General features: G+C 35.4%; 1 protein-coding gene across 1 annotated transcript in view; it reads right to left on the bottom strand.

The window, feature by feature from the left end:
• EFL1 (elongation factor like GTPase 1) overlaps positions 1-22244 on the bottom strand; it is a 79276-nt gene that overhangs the window by 32230 nt on the left and 24802 nt on the right. Inside the window, exon 15 of the mRNA XM_074917632.1 lies at positions 21848-21983. Within this exon, the coding sequence (XP_074773733.1) occupies positions 21848-21983 (136 nt within the window). The remainder of the gene's footprint in view (positions 1-21847; positions 21984-22244) is intronic.

Genomic DNA, 22244 nt, shown 5'->3' with positions numbered 1-22244 from the left:
TTTACATGGACTATATTCAGACTACTTGGACAAATCATTCACAGTGACCAACAACAAACATATTTCAAATTATTAAATTTTCATTAACTGTAATTGTCAATCTGTAGGCCGAAAATAAGACTTCCTCTAAAGAGACAAGGAACTCACTAAAATCCCGTGAAAGAATGTTAAGAAAGACCTTCAGAGTTTGGTTGTTTGTCATTTAAAAGTAGACCAAGTTATGGTGTATATCAGGGAGAATTATTACACAGATGGAGGAATGCGAGATTTACAAAGGTCCTTCTTTTGTTGAGTCCTTTCTATTACTTGTCCTACAAGATAAGAATACTACATCAGGTATATACCTACTTGTATCACCAGTATTTTTACCACATGACAGAAACTAAATGGTAAAAATAGATAAGGATATCATGACTGAAATTTTCAAAAGGAGTAGGAGATTTAAGACAAGTCTCCATTTATTTTTTGCTTCTATGTCTTGCTGGTAACCACTACACCTTAGACAATAATTTTGCTACCTTTAAAGATGAAGTACACTTTTCCAGCTGAATTCAGCTATAAAGATCCAAACACATAATAGATCACTTCGAAGATACATGTAATTAGTTTCCCTTGATGTAGAAAGACTTAGCATTTAATGTTCTTTCAAGATGCAAAAAATGAAGCAGACACCACCACCATGCATAACTTCTTCCATCAGATAAGGAAATAATTTAGTTTGCAGTGTGAAAATCAAACAAAGAAGAATGAAAGCTGTTTAAATTTTAACTTCTGCCACACTGTTACTAGCCTCAGCACATTAGTTCAGTGGATCTTTATCTCCTCTCACTGATGATATCATCACTTAAGAATCCTTGGCTGCTTTGGAATGGAGACATGTCAAGCTTTGGACTAACACCGTAAGGAACAAAGTAAAGCAAAAACCTAACATTAATCTTCCCAGTAAGTCTCTGTCTGCACTGAAATATATAATTTCTTACCAACGTTGTTTGTTTAGAAAGATTAAGACTTTACAAAATGAAAAACCTCCTAGTTTAAATGCTCCATGCACTGCACTATGTATCAGTGAAGAAAGACCATGCAAGCTCATCCATAGTTCATGTAAAAGAAGCTATGATGCAAACTTTTATAAAACTACACAATCTTAAATCTGAAAACAAGCATGTGGCTTTTGTTTCAAAGGGAGTGTACAAACAGAGTAAGACCTCTATAATTTTCTTTGGGCAGTAACACCAATAGGTTTTTTTCCTCCCTAGTGAGAGATATTTGAAAACAAGTATTTTTAAAAGGTGCTTTAAAAAAACATGTATGAGAAAATAAATTCACAAATCCACCTTAAAAATATGATTGGCTCTTAGATGTTTCCAGATTCTCCTGAAAGTAAATAGGCTAAAAGCCAACTAAAACAAACAGAAAGGCAAAACATATTTACCAAGTATTATTAAAATAATAAAAAATATTAATGAAAATAACTCCATTCCAATCATCATTCTCCTTCAAATCTATCCACAGAATTCTCCTTTTGCCATTATCTAGCATAAGCCTAGAAAATATTATACCATTAGCACACTGTTACTGATTAGGGTGACTGATACTGATTCACTGTTTCCGCGTACACTTCAGGCATCAGCCTCCATGCTTCATTACTACCCCTAACTAAAAAAAAAAAAAAAAAGGGGGGGGGGGATTTTGCAAGGGGAATCTGGCTTTTGGTAGGATCAAACTCAGTTACAACAGTATGCCTTTTATATTTGAAGAATCTTAAAATGTTTTATAAATTACTGGGATTAAATGATGGTAACTGCAGGGACTTTGGACAAGTAGCTACCAGGGTTTAAGAATACCTTGTATTATACATTTATCACCTCAGATTTTAAGCCTGTTTCTCTTGAGTCTCATGGGCGCTGCATTGAGACATCTGAGGGCAGAACTTGACCTTTCTATATTAGAAACTGTTTCTGGAAGGGAAGGGAATGTAAATCAAGGCACAGACCACATTCTAGTTGAGATTTCATCAACTTTTTCCATAATACAGTCCACATGTTAGCACAGATTGCCGGTGAGCCTCCTCATCTGTAATTGTGCACTTCCCCCTCAATTGTTCTTACTCACTTCTGAGGCAAGTGAAATTGCTTGTATGGAAGAGAGAATATTGTAAAGTATGTGCATGATTTCAGCTGTTGTCAGTACTTTCCAATCATTTTACAAAAAAACTTAATTTAATATTTTATTTTGCATTTCATTTCCTCTTCCCCAATGTGTTTTTTTGAGTTCAATCTCTAAAAATCAACAGCACCCACAGACTGTGGAAGCCTCTGTCCCTATTTCTTCACGAGTTTCAAAGAAACAAGTTCTACCTAAACATGTGCTAGAGATTAACAAGCAGAAACATGAATTCAGTTCCTCAGTACAAACGTATTAAGTTATAGTTTTATTGTAAAACTTCACTTTTAGGTTCAGAACAGTTTGAAGGCAAATTGAGCATAATGTTCTGATCAGATGAGAGTAAACTCAGCCATATTATTAATAATGTTATAACAAAATTCCCTCTCCCCAAGGGACACAATCATGCAATAAAATATTAAACGCATGAAATGACACAAGAAGCACCCCAATGCTTTACTACTGAATCATCAAGTAGTTGATTATGTTGACAATTCTAATTAGGAACTTTCCTATACTTTTCTCAGACTGGACTCAAAACAATTTTAAGAAAACTATAAAACCACCTTTACATTAAATAGTAACATCTTTAAAATGATCAGGTGAATGGAATAGAGATCTACCTGCACTCAATCTTTGTGAAAAAGCAGACATCAAAGCTGAGTCAGGAATTTGCTTGCTAAAGTACAAATTTACCTTAAAGTAAATAGAATTAACATCCCGAATCTGACTTCTGGTTTACAAATAGGTGTAGTCAAAATGAAATATTGATTTCCTTAAGTTGCTTAATGAGGCAAATAAAGATAGAAGATGAAAGTATTTCATATAATGATGTTTTTCTTGTGCTACAGAATTATTCCCTTTCTCATGCCATACCAATTTTTGGAGCTCAAAACTAAAGTAAATGATCCCGATTTTTAAATATTTAGTGTTAAATTTAATTTTAGCACAGAAACTTAGAAACAACCTCTATGCTTAGATCTGTAACCCACTCCCATTCCTCTTTACGTATTATGAAATCAATGCACAAAAAGGTAAAAAAAAATCTTTACACCAATTTAAGTTACTTTAATCATTTAACTGTAAAGCATTCTTGATAAAAGCACTGAATGGTGCCTTTTGCAGTTTTATAAAAATGTTAGTAGTTCTACTCAGCAGTATACATGTAATACAACTTGACATCACTTGAAAGCAGCAATACTGAACAACAGTAAATATGTGGACAGATCTGTGTACAATGTGACCACATAGGCACTGGAACTAACTTTGGTTAGCCTGTACATGAAATTAATACTTTTATTACTGCATGTGGAAAGCATTTAGCACCATGCAAAACTCTTCAAGGGTTTCTGAAACACAAACCAAATTTTAGATTTATAATTACTTTGAATAAATGATTTTAATATGACCTGACAGCAACACATCTGAATTTACTTACTGTTTTTTTTAAATGACTACAAGAACTTCAGAGACAGTTCAGCATGGTTGTTGTTGCAAACAAATGGAATTTAGGAATGGTTTTTTCAACATATTTACTTTGATAATCTCAAAGCCCTTTGAAATGTTGGTTTATTGGTCTTTTTATTAGTAGTAGTAAATGTGCTTTTGTAAATACATGAAATTACATATTATACTGGAAAACAGATCAACTGAATTCATATGAACATCCTATGCAAGGGAAAAAATTTTGCCCACCAACTCTCTAAGGAAAAAAAGCCTTTTAGACAAGAGACTATAACTATGCTCTCCACAGTTTTTTTTGTTTTTTGTTTTTTTTGAGACGAGATATGTCTCACAGGTGTAGCTCTGGGTATTTCTAGGAAGCCTCCTTACTTTGTCCCACAGATAAACACATGCTAGTCATCTACTTATGATTTCTACTGGTTCACTGAGAAAAGTACTTAAGAAAAAAGTTCTTTTGTTTGTAATTCCTACATTCAAACTCTCCAAGACTTCAGCTACAATGCTGACGTCTGCCTTGTAGAAGACAGAAAACCACTGAGCTACTGACCCTTCATAAAGCTGTTCTGTACATAATTACAAATTTATAATAAATCTTATTTATGAAAAAATTAAAAAAAAAAACAAAACAACAGGAAAACATTGAAGTGTTTGGTAGAATACTTCAGTTAGGCTTAATATGAATACTTAATTAAGCTTGCAAAAGGAACATATACTAAAAGACCTGAGATTCTTCACCCTCAAAGTAGTAGAACAAGACAAACCTCTATGTTCCAGCAGTCCTCTAGCAAAGACACAACTTATATTGCTTATATTTTGGACATTAAAGAAGAGAAAATTCAAAATATTTTAAAACAAACCTCCCTGGCTCACAGAATATATCATAGTAGTTACATCAGGAAAAAGTGAAGAAATTCTGCTCTTTTGCAGGACCACCGTTAACCATCTTAGCTATGCATACATGCGTAATTCTTCAAATCTAGTAAAATAGGATCCTCTTTTCTTAGGTCTGTAACATGAATAAATTACGTAACGGAAGTACTAAACAAAACAATCACTTGTCAGTTTATTAAAATATTTTTTAAAATATTTCACCTACATTTAAATGTATATAGAACTTCAGAAGACAGAAAAGGGGGAGGCAACAGCCTCTCCGAGAGGAGAAGTGAGCACTGAATCAATTCTGCTCTATCAGATTAAGCATGAAAAGTGTTTAACATTAGAGGAAAGGAGATGGAGGCAGTGCCTTCCTACTTAAAAATGTAGTAAAGTTCAATATTTGTTTTTAACTAGACACTGCGAAGGCAGAAAACCCCATACAATATTTTAATATTTTTATGAGAGTACTTGAGGCAAGGTACATGTGAAGATCTAAAGTTCATTAGGGTTTTGAGCACAATAGCAAACCGAATTCTTCTAATTTCTTGACCAAATGCTTTTCACAACAGAGCACAATAACTGATCTCACCTAATAGATCAATAATATCAGAATATTTCTTCATAAATCAGAGTAGTTATGGCATAGTCTAACACCCAACCAACCATTAAGAGAAAATGACATTTTAGGTTTTATTCAGGTTTAGTAACGTGTCCTGAAAACAGGCAGACTTCATGTATATACTGTTTCTTAAATTGAAGATTATAAAATACAAGTAACATCTGTTACTTCCCAGAATCAATTATAAGTGGTGTTAAAATTAATGAGGCCTTCAGGCACTGATCTTGCAAGGAATTAATTTTAATCTGTAAAAGTATTGGAGGTTTTTTCATGTTTGTCTAGAAAAAGCTACATGAACATATTGCTACAAGTTCTGCATTACATATCCTAAGGTACATGGGGAATTTAGAATCTACTGCTGTAAGTGCCAATTACAGAAGACAATGGTAGTTAGTTTAAAAGTTCATTAAATTTTGTCCATCCTTATGCTGATTTTAAAATTTGTTTAACTGTAGAATCCCAATATGCTTGATTTACATTTCATCAGTTAAAAAATAAAGAATGAGGCCTTTATCATTCAATACATCAGGTAAATGCAAAGGTAGACTAATCAGTTACTAGGGTATTTCAGACATCACAAATAGAAGCAGCATACCAGTTACCAAACATGTACAATATCCTGTGGGAAATGCCCTACTGAGTCATTGACCATTTATCCTGTTAACTTGTAAGACATGCAAGTAACCAATTAAAATTCAATTTTCCAAGACCTGACCCAATGCCTAATGCTCTCCTTTAAGGGCAACCCTCCCACCTCCCCTCTACATCTGCCTACAAGTGACTTCTGCTTGCTTATTTTGTTGCCTTGGGAAATACGGCTTGAAGTGATCCAAAATACCATGAATAATGGATCATTTCAGTCTACATAATGCAGAAGTTGATGTTTATTTTAAATACAATAATTTTCAAGAAGGATAAAGAAGATTATAGAATCTGAACTCAAGCTAACAGAAATGTTAATAGTTCATTTGTAGATAAGAGCAATAATATTTTGGGAAATAATTAACGAGAAGAAAGATTCTAACAAAAGAAAGCACCTTTCCAACACCTCAGATTAGGACCGTTTGACATAACGGGTGTACAGATGGTATGAGAGGGAACAGGGGATGCCTTAAACACACTTGTTATATCAGCAGCCTAGGAAGTTACTAATAATCAGTTATTTATCACGGACTTCAGTTTAATAGCAAAATAGACTCCAAAATAAGCAGAAAATGCATTCAAATAAAAAAAATAAAGTTACTGCCACACGAAACCCTATGACTGGGCCATTTATACTGATCTCAGATTGAAAGGCAGAGATATGCTCCAAACACATCAGATAAAATTTAGCTAGAATATTGACAAATTTTTAATGAAGAGGCAGAATTCCGAAAAGCTGTATCAAAACACACACATTAGTCATTGAGAAAACTACCTCAGAAAAACAAAATACTAAAATTCTGGGGAAAATGTTCTGCTAGTCCTTCATTATTCTGGTTAAAATAGGTCTTTCTGTCACCGCAACAAAAAAATTTTCTTATTTTTCCACAAAATTATAACTATATATAATCATGAATTTTACAAGTCAGCTTCACATTAAGCATTTCTGGCAGTCTGCCTCTGTGTAATCTAAGCATACCAAAATCATGTCTATTTAAAACATTAAAAGAAACACCTTAAAATTCAGACTGCTACTCCTTATCACCTCAACCTTTTTTCCCCAAAGGAAAAAAGACTGCCATTTCCCCTGTAATTTCTGATTATTTCTGTTAATGTATCATTGAGAGTTATTACTGTAATTCGTAGTCCATATAACTGACTTCCTAAAATACTGCAACTTACTCATTTTTATTAGCTTTAGGTTAAGAAGAAAATGGGAAAAAATATACAGATCATTCCTAAGATAAAAGAATTTTTAAGAGTAGTGCAGTTCAGAAGATCACATAATTGAATTGGACTTTAAAATGTTCCTCTATTTCAAAATGGAGAAAAAAAATAAATAGAACTAATCTTAATTTTTAATGCCCCCTTGCAAAAAAGTAACTCGTAAGATTTAATTTTATTTACATCCCATCAGTCTACAAGCAATGATAACATCCCCAACATTCCTCTTTTTATTTGTTAAAAGCAGACATGAGCCTCATCCTGACAAAAGATACCAGGAAGGGAGTTTGGAGCTTTAACATTTCCACATCTGGAAACCCCTTAGCGTTTAATTTCCTTTTCAACAGGAGTAACACTAGTCACTGAGTGCTTCATTTGCATTAGAGCATAAAAAGAAGAGAGACCCCACACCAAAAGGCAGTCTAAGAACAGCATCTCAAATACAGCTAGGATGATCCAGCAGCCAGTTGCCATTAAAAAGAGCAAGTTTGTCCTCTACTTCTGGTTTCCCAGCACCAGCACTAGCATTTGCCAGGCTCTGGGTGAGCCAACTCAGGATACTAACTAAACAGAGTAAAACCAATCTAACGAAAGGGCAATTTTCCCTCTCACCCAATTTTCCCTCCAGCAACTAACAAAGCATTATGACATTTGTTAAGAGACACTGCTTCTGACACGTTGTCCAAGAAAAGGCGAATCAACGTATTAATCACAGCGAAACTCCTATGGCATGATGAAGTCAACCAGAAGTACAAGTTTAACAATCAGCGTCTTATTAAACTAGTTAAGAAACCTTTCTTCCCTCCTGACCACGTAGAAAGTGCAGCTAACACCTCAGGGTCCTGAAACAAGTTGTCTCCATGCCCCACCACTCCCCCCTCAGAAACTAGACCAGTCTGGCTAACGTTTTGCTGACTAAGCAGAAGAGTCCACGGATGGGGTATTATGTATCACCCACAAGCAACAGCAGTGGCTCGGCTGCTGCTTCAAGACAAAGCAAAACCTTAAAACACAGAACATCAGCTGCTTTTCTGAACAAAAGAAACATGGCCATTTGCTACTGCTAGGTATCAGCTTTAAATGCTTTGGAAGAGTTCTGCGTAGATTCACTTTTTCTACTAAAAATGGCTGATTACTTAAATGACTTTTTTGGTTGAGAGGCAATGCGTCCAACACAGTATGTCATACTTCCTGGTGGGATTATGTACACAAAAGAATCTGTTAAAAATGGAATATGTTTTTAGTCTCATTTCCAAAGTAAACGCAACTCCTGTAATCACACACTCTCCCCTCAACAACTTTTAAACATGTTGTCAACTTCCACTAAGTTCACCAGTGAGAGAGAGGAAAGGGTTCAGATATAATTAAGTTTCCACAAGTTATGTAAAATCAATGGCCAAGTACTGAAGGGAGACCAAAATTAGTGAGCTCACTGAAAAAAGGGCAGGCAAAACACGATCATTATATATCCCGCTTGGAAGCAGCTGCCTAGCGACCAGCATGAGCATCCTGGCTGGCCAACTGGGACACGCACAACTGCAGGAGAGGCGTAGCTCAGAGGGAAGCTGAGGCTTTTAAGGACACCAGTCCACAGGAACCCAGGCTTTGTTAGTACCACTGCTCAGAGAACTTGCTTTTTGAACGTCACAAGACAGTTAGTCTTTTGTGGAAAAGCTTTGAAAAATGTAACCATCAGGATTCCAAACATTTTAGGTCCCGTTTTGAAAGCTTCTCACAGCTCTTTGCATCAATGAACCATGTAGGTTGTCTTTAGAACTCACCACATGTGCTTTCAACCTTCTTGTCCTCAACGACTCCAGCAGACTAAAGAGGGGGGAATTGGTTTAAATGTCTTCGCTGATGTGTAAGTGAAAATAACTGATGTCACAGGAACTACCAACAGCTTCGCATTTTCATCTAGATTAACAGGTTCACAGCCATGCAAACACAATGGTTGGCCCAATACTTTAAAATTGCATAAAGCATGATTTGTATAAGTCTTAACATATGACACTTGGAAAACACTAAGTATTTAAATGAATATTTGTTGCTCAATATTATGTTTCAGAAATCCAATTAGTCACCGAAACAGATTTCTATCAAAGTTGGCAATGACAACACTTTAGCCAATGAAGCTTAAAATGACAGTAACAGATAAACTGACTTATTCCTCATACATTAAACAACTGCATAATCTACACATCCCAAGTGTGGGTTTTCTATTTCCCCACCAGTACATCATCTTGGCTCAGGTCTGCCTACATTCAAGACAATAACTTTGAGTGTGCTTAAACCGACACCAAGTGCCTTTGAAAAACCTGCCTGCTTCAAATTCATTAGGATGACAGAAATCATCTCCATTCTGGAAGGAAATCTTTGACTCATGTCTCAGCTGGGGTCCTTACATTCATTGTAATTCTCCTACTGCAGTCTCACTGTCTTCAGTGAGACTCTGAAACATGTAAGGTGCTTGCTATTTTCAATTCATACAGTTTTGACAATGAAATTAGAATAGCTATTCCTAGATAAGTACAAATGAAGTTGAAACTCACACTGCTTGGCTTGCAACTTCTGCAGAAGAGTATTTCTAGTAAATAATTGGAAAAGCTGATATTTACTGAAGTATAAACCACTACAAACAATCTAAATTTCGAGTCTAAACTATCCAGTGCTGCCCCTTTAACACTGTTGTTTAGCAGTGCTCCACAGTTTGACATCAGTTGATACTCCTAAATATAGCTCTGCCTTAACTCCCCCCCACAGTTCACAAGCCAGACAAAGCCAACTTCATGACTCACACCCCGACACGGGCCAAACAACCCTCACAACACTCTTCCAATTTAATGTGAAGCATGAAACAACATCAAAATTTCGGGAAAATATTATTAGAAAATAACTCACTAAAACGCAGCCTTTATTAACAATCTCTTGACTTTGTAACCTTCCCATTTGTTACACAGGATTTCGATTCTCGGCAACCCCACTCGTGTTCAGTGGGCTTGTGTGCAGAATTGATTCCAAACTGGTCTTCCTCGCTCAGACTCCCATGCCCTCACTGCAACACCCTCCCTGCTTTTTCTGAACTCCTTGAAGAAATTTTGGTAACAACAGACAATGGAAGCAAAAGAGAAATATACAAAGTAATAAAAGGTCTTTGTGGCTAGCTCAAATGTAGAAGTAGAGGCATTTCACAACCACAGATGGTATTTATTGCAAGAACGCTGTATATTACAGGCACTAGGTCTATTACACAATAAGACAAACACTTATTCACATGCGGGTGTGAAAGCGTGTATCCTGCTCCTCTGTCCATCACACAGGAGGCCTGGCTAAGATTAGGAAGTGCTCCAGCAAGAATTTAACACACATTCAAATAAATTGCCCTCACGGATTAGTGGTTTATATTGCATAAACAATGGCAGTTAGGAGAAGAGCTTTTGCATTTGCTTAGGTTGTGGTTAACTGAAATATTCTCATTTAGTCTTACTTTATTGACATGGGATAACTAGGGTAATCAAAATAAAAACAGATGGTAAGGGCAGAGAGAAAGGTGGAATCCAAAGAGAAAACAGGAGGTTAACACTAAGATTTGAGGTGGAGAGCTTAGGGAAAAAAGGGTAGATTTCAGAGCCATGTTAACACTCCAAAGTCAGCTAAGGGAGGTCAAGCCTAATTTCTACAGGCTGGCTATTACCGTGCAGAATGTAATTAGTGTAGCCATGAAAGCAAAAGAAACATTCAAGGAGGAAAACATCCCCATCTCTTTTTCATATAAAACAGCAGCTTTTCTCAGGACAAAGTATTAAAGACAAAAAAGGAAGCTAAACAAGATATTTTCATGACGGTGGCTTTACTTAACACTACACTGCCTCTGAAACCAGTACATTATTTCTGAGTTGAGCTAATAAGTAGGCACCACACTGATTGCAGATTTTTGGCTTTCAGAATACTCCGTGAAATTAATTTAATTTAGAGTCAAAACATTTGTAGATTTTCTGCATGAAGAAGTGCACATTAAAAACCATAATCCAAAGTTTTCACTATGCTGACAGTGCTGTGAATCCATGTGAGACCTTTACCCGAAACTGAAATAGCTACACATTTTTGTATTCTATGAAAAACAGTGCCCTCTGGCTTCACATTAAATGGGAATAAGAAAGCAGTTTAAAAGATAAAACAAGTTACCTGATTCCTATATCCATTTCTAGTAAAGAAACGCATGGAAAATGACATGACAGTTCTCTAACTACCCTAATTTGTCAAGGAATCATCATCACCATAATTCAGATGCAATATTGAGATCATGTGATACTCAAAATATAAACCTTATCAGACAGCTTTGCATATGTCATGAGAAACTGAAACTCAGTGAAAAACAAAGAAAAACACCCTTTTTTTTTTTTTTTCCTTCAGAACTGTTTTGTTCACAGGATACTTGTTTGAAGTATAAAGATGGGAAAAAGCCTCAAAGCCATGTAAAGGAGTTTCACTTTTGCATAACCTGGGAAGAAGGATTATACAGAAATAGAGAACATCACAAATTCAAGAGAACTATAAATTTTCTATTGCTAAAAACCACATATACAAAAAACGACTTCCTGATGTACTAAAGTTGAAAGAGGTAAGATTTAAGAGAAATTACTCAGAAGTCGAGAAGTATGCAAAAATAGTGACTAACTAGATACAACCAACAAAACCTACACTGCCTAGAAAAACTCTTTATCCACCACTCATTCACTGCCTCCTACAGGGCACAGAGAGGACAACATTTTGAGACAACTAAACTAATTTCTAGATCCAAGTTTCTTCTCCCCTCACCCCCAAGTTACACATGGTGTATTTCAGCACTAATAGATGTCAGAAATTAAAATTTTTTGTATCATTAATATGATTCTCTAGGTATGTAGTTTCTGTTATTTAGGGATGTGTTGGGAAAAGCACATCATTGTCCTGATTACAACTGCAAAAGGATAAAGAAGCAGCACTTCATGTGAGGCCTGGCAAAACAGAAGCTATGTTAGGCACAGAGATGCACACACATGTAAAATATGTCTCCAAGACACAGAAAACAAAGATTATCCAAATGGATAATTTCGTGATTTCATATAAGCTTTTACACCTTTCAATGTCTTTACAATTCCACACTTAAGTCTAGTCTAAATGATACCTATGAGACAGTATTCCAGTTAATTTTTGTTAATCTGCCCTGAAGTATACTATGAGAAATATCTATTTTCTATATTTACCTTTTAGTACATGAATTGACTACCTTTGCAATGAAGCTGAAGAGCTTACTTCATCTGATAGAAATTGAACTTCATCTGAGCAGAACAGCTAAAGGAATAGCCATCTGATTAAAAGCACACACTTCTTTTCAAAAATGTCACTATCTGATTCAAGAACACCATCACAGTAGCATGAGATGTATTTTCCATAAATAAAACCGCAAAACTGAAAATCCTTTAAGAATAAAACTTATTTTCTGCATTGGTAATTGCAATCATTCCTGAACAGATTTGATTTATGGTGTCTTTTTTACATGTGAAGTACTATACATGAATTTACATGTAATAAGGCATATATTTGCAAAAGCATTTGTGCTTAAAGTGATTATTTTGTACCTATTCCTGAAATTACACTGCATGTTCTCAGTTTGAATTTTAGAAAACCCACAACCGCATTAAACAAAGGAAATGTTCCTTTAGAACAGCTTTCTGAAAGTTCTGAGTTCTACAGCAAACTACTTCTGCAAAGGGAATTCTCCAGCGTGTTTAATTCAGAAGTAGGAAAACAGCCTAATACCATTTTGTACAGAGGAATAAAAGGTTCAATTATATAGTCTAAATACAGATCCTTGTTAAATCAGGTGATTTACACCTCTGCTGAAAACTGAACCTTAAACACTAATTCCTGAAACCAGGCATGCTTGCTGAATCTCTCAGCCATTTACTCTAGTGCTCTAGTGTCCAAGTTCATCCCTGAACTGGTGTTTTCCACCTTGTCACACAGTATTTCACAGCCGCACTAGGCAGACAAGATATACTTAAAAACAATTCTTTGAGTATAAAATTGAAGTCACTCTCGTTCATCTATCATAGATCCATCATTTAGTAATAGATACTCAAGTCTCTTTAGAGATTTTCAAACAATCAAAGCAAGTTAGATGGTTCCCATTAGAACCACATCATAAGAGAGAGTCCAGGGCTATAAACTGCCACCTACTAAACAATACCGACATTCTAGTTTTAAAGAGAATACTGGTTTAAAAAAAAATAAAAACCACCAAAGACAAAAGCATTCTCCAAGTAAGTTTTATAAGCAGATTGAGGGAGGGTATCGTTTTCAGGCTCTTCTAATGAACATGTGGGGTAATTTTCCTCAATCATCAGTGATTTATCCCAGTATGCTGGAAAAAATCTCAAACTTAGCACTACGGATGTGAGCTCAGCCAGTTATCTCAAAACTCCACCTTAAGACTTCTATTACCATTTAACATCAGTGATAACAACTACTTTAAGACTCTTCTTCTATTACAGTATTGGAAAAAATAAGAGGTTCATTAGCCAAGTAATAAATATGGCTGTTTCTGTAGATAACTGTTTTCCGTTTATTTATACATGGACATACTCAGTTTCATAGAAGGAGAAACTAAAAATAATACATTGATGCTGACTAAAGAATTAACTGTGAAATAGTGAGGAAAACCCCTATCCTCCCATATTAAAGAGACTTGAAAAAATCATACCCAACCAAGTACTCACACAGAAGATTTGGAAATTTTGGAGATAAGCCAGCTAGTATCTGGGACCTAAACCCACAGTTAGCTACTGAAAGGCAGAGAAACATCTGCCCATGGGCAGTGACTCCGTAAGTCAATTCTCCACCCTTACAGGAGGAAAAGAAGTCAGTCTGCTTTAACACTGGTCCTGAGTTCTGATCAATGTCTATTCGTGTAATAATAGGCATTTAATAAATTTGAAGTCTCAAGGCCTAAAATCACTTTTGAAGCAAACACAGGGGTGATAAACAGACAACTGCTTGCACCTCAAACCCTCTTTCCAGTCTATTTCTAGATCTCCTCTATTGAGTAGCATGTGCCTGCTGCTGTGCTGTGAGCTGCTTCAAGCAGCAATAGTATGAAATTGTCTTGATTCTTGTTAGTCCCAGTGCTGCCCACAGGCATATGAGTAGCAACAACGAACACCAACAAGTCTGGGCAGTTTTCCTTCTGGTACTATTTGGGAAACCTCATGTATCAGCAACTATCTGTCCTCATAGAAACCCCAAAGAATCAAGAGTGCTTGCCTCACATTTGGAAGATTTAGAAATCTAACTTTCATTTAAATGAAAGCTCAGATTTCACAACTAAAAGTTGCCTTAAAACTGATACAGAATGTTTGACTGTATTCTCTCCTTTCCTCCAAGACTTAATTATTTGATTTTTTTTTTCACATTATAATCCAAAAGTGGTCAAAAGAGCAAACTTAAAGGCATTTTTGGCTAGATGAATGTATTATGACCTTAGCTTAAATAATCTTACACAGGTCAATTTTTAAATATGATAAAACCACCTTGTATTCCAGTGGCAAGACTAAACACATCTTTAGATCTCATAATAAACTCCTGAAAATTAGAGCAGAGAACATTCCAGAAGCACTAGAGAATTGAGAAGTGGTTTTCTTCAGATAGAATTACTGCACTTATGATTTCCTTTTATAGTCTTAAGAAGCTACAGTCAGAAAAACAAATAATACAGCTACTCAAAAGCAATTTCAATTCCTCAATAAATTAAAAAAAAAAAAAAAAAAAAGCTTTATAAGGAAACTATTAACCATTCAAAGTCAATAAAGACACATGTCAGTGCTATGCATCTGACCTAAGACACATCATAGTTTTTCCTCTCCAGTGATACGTTGGTAAGGTAACGAACCTCTTATTTCTTTTGCAATAAAGTTTGTCAAGTCAAATCCACTGAAATGAATCACAAATAAAACAGCAGGAAAAGTAAGGCAAACTGAATAAAGGGAACTTATCAGATGACCAGTAAAATACACTTCTAATTTCATTTGATACTTGTTCATTACCTGTGCACCATGTTATGTTACACTGCCCAACGAGCAACACAAACTACTCAACCTGCTTGTTGGAACCACGCACAGCAAGGAGCAGTAACTGCAAAGGGACTAAATCCACTACAGCAAAAATAGAGTTAAGAAAATGGTTTCAGTTTCCAGCACTGAAAGAGGCCAAACAGCAGATTAACTATTATGTCTCTAACTCAAACAAACTACTTGTACATATTTAATTTTTTCAACAATTTAAGCATCCATAAAGCATTAATTGGTAGGAAATTAATACAGATCCAATGATGTCAGGTAAACTCAACAGCACATAGAGATAAAATGTCATTCTGTAACAAAATACATTTAATCATACACCTTTTCCTGAATACTGCTGGATTACTATAAACTACTTAAAAATGCAAGGTTATTTTATTGTTATAAAATGGCAGTTAGTGATGAAAATTGTAAGTATTCTAAAACTGAAGACAAAGGGTTGAGTTTTCTTTGTTTCATTCACTATTTTCAGCTAATTTCAGTAACATTCTTGAGAAAGACTGCCCTCCTGTGTTCACTGATCACAGCATGCTGAAATAAGACAGCCCATGCAGCTGGAATCACTTCAAGCTGGCTATTTTTTTTTTTTTTTTTTTAATAATCACATTACTGATTCAGAGAGTGAAATTAGCCCACCAAATGTTTGCACAGAAATAAAAGGCTGGTGCAACAGCAGGACTGTTCCTAGGGCTTTCACAGAAGGTGGTAATGCTTGCTAGTTGGCATCAGTCCTAGAAAGCCATTCTGGGCCTTTAAAATGGCATCGCTGCTTGCAGCTGGCTCTTTGCTCTTAACAGAGGCTGCTTATTAAAAGCTCCTAAACCGTTCGATCAAGTCCTAAAGGAATAAAATGCTTGTTAGACACCTTGTAATGAGGTTAGCTATACTACCTCACACCAGTATTCCATGCTAACTGCAGCTTTATGGCACCTATTTTCAGAAAGGTATAAAAAAAATCCAAAATTACGAATCTGTAATCACCTACACTTCCATGTCATCTTGTTTACATGTCAAGAATCCTGTAAGTGCTTTATAAATAATTAAAACATGAAGGAACATTGTATGGGAAAACAAGCATTTTAGAAATGGAAAAACCAAGGTACACAGAAGTCTCTCATGTAGCTAGTTAGTTCATGGTGAGCTGGCAAGAGGAGTGACACCTAGATTCCCACTTTTAACAATGTCATTTGGTAAGTTAAAGAAACAAATAGTCTTAATTTGGTAGAACACTTGATATTCACGTAGCTAACTGCATCTGAAAATATTCAGGAAAACATCTAGTCTCATATGAGCATTACACTAAAGCACTACAAATCTACTGACAAGGGAAATGCTTTGCTTTTAACAGTATTCAACAAAACAAAAAGCACTTAAACAGTCATATAGGCAGCTCTAAGGAAAATCTGATTTTTGTATGCTAACACACACAAGACTGTTGTTGTGGTACTCATGGATAAAAAGCACTATACGCACCAATTTTAATATGCCTGTTATTCGTGTGTGCACATGCATGAGTGTCCATGCACAACATGCCTCGAGATAAATTTTATTCTGGTTAACAAAAATGTATCACTTGATAATTCCTTAAGTATTCATTCAGAAAAACATGACACTAAGCCAAGTTTAAAAAAAAAATCCCCAAATATTATTCATTTATACAACTACATAAACATACTTGTACTTACACAAGTACCTAAACCAGTGTTTTGAGTAACATGTTCCTTTGTTTTTACATCAGTGTTTGCATTAATTACTTAGAAATAGAATCAATACCCAGTATGGGAATCCTAGGCCTTTCATCTGTGCGTGATATTATCACAAAAAACCCACAACTTCTTTTTGCCTATTTAAAATACGTTTTTACACTACCGCCAACATCTGTTTTCATTACTAAAACTCCCTTTTTTTGCATAGAACAAAAAGGGCATTTTCCCTTAAATTATAGGACACACAACAAGAAAAATAACAAAAATAAAGGGGGGAAAAAAGGAAGCTATTATGTGTATCTGGAGGACATGCACTTGCTCAATCTTAACTTACGAGCCCAAATTACTTTTTCCTCACATATTGCCTTCTGATTTTTCCTTTGTCACTTTCAGGATCAGCCACTAAGTTCTTTTTATTGTCTTCAACCACAAAAAATATCAAAACAAGTATTACAAAATTATGTTTTTCCTGCATTTGTACTTTTCCTTTGCCTGGTTTAAATAAATAAAGAGAGAGAGATACTTGTATGGAAACAAGCAAATCAACTGTCTCCACTTCTCTTGCATCCCCCACAATACAGACTTAGTAATGCCTCAAAACACTTACTGGTGTCATAGAGGTAGTCTGGTTTAAATATTCTTAACATAGAAATATAACCAAAATAATTTCAAACTTGACTGTAATAATCTCCTTTGTGTGAGCTTTTAACACTGTTTCAATTTATTGTTTCCTCTCCTGGTAAAAAAGCAACATTTTTTCACTCGTTAAATGATAAATACTGCTTCCCCACACCTTTCATTAACAAAAAATATTTGAAAAAAAATGTGTATGTGTGTTAATTTTTCTATTTGTGTACCTGCATTATCAGCCTCTACAGTTTAGCTGTTAACAACACCTAACACTACTCGGCAAACAGAAGAATTTACAGACAACATCCAAATTAAGTTAATTAGCGTTTCACGACTGGACCATTTATAGTTCTCCTTTTTATAAGAGAAACTAGGCACGAGTAAGAAGAGCTATGGTAACTAAGCTAGAGATCAATGGACTTCACACTACAGCCAGGGATTCCCTTCTTGTCACCTACAACACATCTGGAGAAGATGCCTGCATGGTAGAAGAAACCTCCAGAACCTACAAGGGGAAGTGTCCCAGCAAGAACCTAAGCTTCTATAATGCTCAACAAACTAAAACTGAACACTTCTAGATAGCCAGATGACTGTCTGTACCAAGCCCCTTTCTCTGATATGTTTTGTCATAGTAAAGGACAAACCTTCAGAGAGTGGGGCAATTACAATAGCTTGCTATTTGCATAGCACTAGATTATGCAAACACAGGTCAGTCACTAAGAGCAATGTTACATCAGTCAAGCAGTCTTTGGAATTTAACATTCGAGTACTGTTTCTCTTCTTAAAGACAGAGCAGGACAGTAATTTCAAAACAGCACATAGACTCGTGTCCAAAGTCTACGATACAACATTTTCTTTCCAACAGATATTCAGGCAGTTTTCAAAAGGTGAGCACAAAATGTCTCTTGGAATCAAAAAGATCTCAACCAATTTTGAGATATTCAGGTGACATACATAACTGTCACATTTAATGTCTGCAAGCACAGAGTACTTCTATATTTGGAATTTAAGCATTATTTTGGTATACCTAGTTAGAATTTACAAAGCAGATAACACTGTTTCTGTTAAGATAATAAGCCACCAGCCCAACTGCAAGAGAAGAGAAGCCGGTGCAGTTTATATAGCCCTTGAGACAGGACAGAGCGACGGAGAAGGCTAGCACTGCAGTAAGGACAAGTAGGTCAACCATTTGCAAGACAACACTCTCAGACCTGATGACCACAGGGAGGTTCAAATTCAGCAACTGCGTACCATACAAAAGGCCCGTGACATGATACAGAAAAATAAGCCTTTCCTCAAACAGTACATCGAGACACACGATTGATTTTTGGATCAGTACTTCAGCATTTTTCCAAATTAAACCTAAAGGTACTGTGCATGGCCCATTGCAATGACTATCCTGCTTTTCATTCAGCAGTTTAGACTAGACAAGTGCTATTTTGAAACCAAGGGCACATACCTAATCCAGTATAACGTTATCTGCAGCTCCAGTAACTCAACCTTCCTCCTGCAAGGTCTCTGTTCATTCAGAGTACAAAGTACAACCCAGTAGTACCAGTTACCAAGTGTAATTTCCTGCCTGCTGGCACAGGACCTCTAACAAAAATGCAGGGGGAAAGAAGTGAAAAATAAGACAGTACTTTCTCCTCAGAAGGCATCTTGTTCACATACTCCTTCTTAGTTCTCAGAGTGGAGAAATCAATAGTGCTTCTAACTTACAAATTCTATGTCAGGTGTTTTTGTCAGAGACAAGAATTTTACTCTTTTCATAGAATAACCTGACAAATAATTGTTAAAAGAAGATTTACTACAAAGACTTTATTATCCTCAGTCCCCGAGAACTTTTTCCATTTGTTTTAAATCATATTTCACCTCCTACTCAAGGACTACAAAAAATGTGTAGTAGTCAGAGATTGTAAAGAAGAAAAATTCTGAATCATAAACAGCTATGTGGAAGGAGGCAGTATTTTGCGTTTGCCATATTACTTGGAAATGACATACTGCTTAAAGCTTTTTGACAAACTTGCAAAATAAATTAACTAATGCAAAGCAGTTTATGTCCCCTAACTTCCAGGAACTCAGAATATTACCAGAAAATAACTTCCTGAAGCTTGCCAGAATGGCTGTGCATATTAGACAGGGACACAGTATTGCTTTTCAGCTGGATGTTCTTGAATGGTTTGTGTGACAGATTTGCAGTTCAAATATAGTACGCTTCATTACATTTTCCTCTTACAGAATTCTGCTACAAATTTATCAGATTTTTAGCAATTAAAAGGAGATTAGTATTTTAAGGAAATATTAATTGAACACAACGAACAAGGGATGAATCCTTTAATCTTCAGTAAAACCACCTATGTATCAAGTCATGTCTTTTGATCATTAAACCTTTGCATAAGCCAGTATAAAGAATAAAAAGGCTGCTCACTAGCACCAAGCAGATTCTTCCCTGTAAAAAAACCCAGGCTATAAATAATAGCAAAAGATCCCCAAACTCTGAAGAAAAGGAATCTGAAAAAATGCCATACTACAACTTCTAAAGTGGAAATAGGCAGTCAGGTATTAACTGTGTATTCCTTATGGCAATAATTTAATTATACAGAGTAAAACTACTGAGCTTTCAGAAAAGCTTCCTTAATTTACTAGATAATCTACAAGCAATTTCCTTATATGGCTGGAGAGAAATCACTGCTGTGTGCTTTAAACCTGGAAGATAAATGGCCTTTGAAACAGAAATCATTGGTACTAACCGGAATAACAAAAGTTTTGCATCACCATTGTTACAGATTCCTTTCATATGAATGCATTGCATTTTTCCTGAGTGTGGTAAACCATCAACAAATCAGAAAGGTGTTTATTGAGTTTATGTAAATTAATAATGCAGCTTCACAGGGAAATGGGGAAAAAAAAAAAACAAAAAACAACAAGAAAGTATTTAGGGCTTTTAGTTTAAAAAATTCTTTAAAATTACATCATATAAAAAACCAAATACAAACATATACTACTTGAGCTTGTATGTTCTAGGTAAAAATGAAAACCTGTTTTGTCAATATATGAAGAGACTAAACAACGATCTGGTAAATAGAGACTATATACCAAACAGTCTGGCTAAGGGCTCTGATTGTTAGTTCTGATCTTAAAATTCTAATGGATTCTCTAAATATGACAAATCTTGTGTCACTATTTACAATTTACATACTACTCAACTAATATGCTTTTATTTAAGGGAAAACTAGACCCCACTGAAGAACAGCCTTCAGCAGTAGAGACTCCTCACAACTTTTTGGTATAATTAATTGGTCACCAAAAAGTTTACCGAAATTTGGTCCAGCTCTCAACATTAAAGACATAATTCTCACAATGTATTTTTTTCTGCAGGAGGTTAGCTCTAGGAGTATTTATTATTTGGCAAGCACAAAGACGATATCGTTTCACTTCTACTGCAGTGTTTTGAGGGGTTCATTTTTTTTTTTCCCCCCAAACTCTTAATCATTTTCTAAAGTAAGCATTTAATACATTTTGATACTGAAAATGTATGGGCCTCAGACTACAGTAAGGTATAATTCAGAATTTTAAACTATTAAGCTCCCAAATAAAACTAATTCACCAGCTGCTTATGGTTCAGGCCGATGCTAAAAGTGACCAGCATGGTGAACTGCCTAGATCAACAAAATCCAACCCTGACAGAGTACACTTGTTTTTAATTTACTATATAACTATTAAACTTATATTTTGCTGTAGTTCGTACATTTTCATTCACAAAAGCTTACACTCTCTAAATTCTACTTTTGATATTAAGAAAAGACAAGCAAAGAACAAAACCAGAAAGGAATGCTATTCATACTCTAGAGCAAAGCAACTCAGAATCTGGCACAAAAGAGCATAACTCAATGACCAGAATGACTTATCACTTAGAACCTTGTCCGTGGAGAAAGTGCAAAATTTGCCACAGCCATAAAAGAAATAATTTTTAGCACCATAGTTCAAAGCAGACCCAGAAATAAAACTACAGTTATCCGCATCACTAGAGAAGTTATATTACAGAATTTCCACTGTTGGGAAAATATTATATATAATCCCCACAATTTATAACATATGAAACCTTACTGCTGTCTTTGGCAATTCCTGGCTGCGATGCTAACCTGGCAAGATTCTAACCTGAGGATAACATGCTAGTGTGATTCCTAGTTTTCTCCTGTTCATGCATCTTTTCCCTCCTCACAATTCAAAGTTCACAGAAATCACAGCTTAGACTGCCCTCATTTTTTGCACACACAACATACCTAAAAATATTCATAGGATTTATTTAAGTTTTCTTATTCTTAATCACAACAAAACAATTTCAGTGTATTCTGGATGATATAAGGATTCAATCTCTAGGAAATTAAATACTAGTTACATCTCACCTAGAACATTTCCTGCAGGTACTTCTTCAAGATCTTCAAGTTCTCTTCCCATAAGCAAGTAGAGATTCTCCACGGTACAGCAAGTCATATGAGGTACTAACGGCAGATCGTTTGTAGCAGAACACTGGGATGACAGCTACACAGAGTAAAACAACCCGTGTTGGATATTTATCACTTAGTACTGATGAAAACTTCTTCCTCGAAAGCTCCTTGCATTACAAAGCTAAGATATACCTTCTAAATATACATTCTAAAGCATTTTATTTTCAAAAGTTAGATATTAAAAACCAACTACACCTGAAAATATTTTTTCCCCCTTCCAAAAATCCAGTCTTGAGCAAATGTTACCACAAAAATAGAAAATAATGCTTTTCCTTGGTAATTTTTAGGTGTCTAC

The sequence above is a fragment of the Athene noctua genome, chromosome 13, assembly GCF_965140245.1.
Source record: "Athene noctua chromosome 13, bAthNoc1.hap1.1, whole genome shotgun sequence".
Classification (NCBI taxonomy): domain Eukaryota; kingdom Metazoa; phylum Chordata; class Aves; order Strigiformes; family Strigidae; genus Athene; species Athene noctua.
This window is presented reverse-complemented; position numbering and strand designations above follow the sequence as displayed.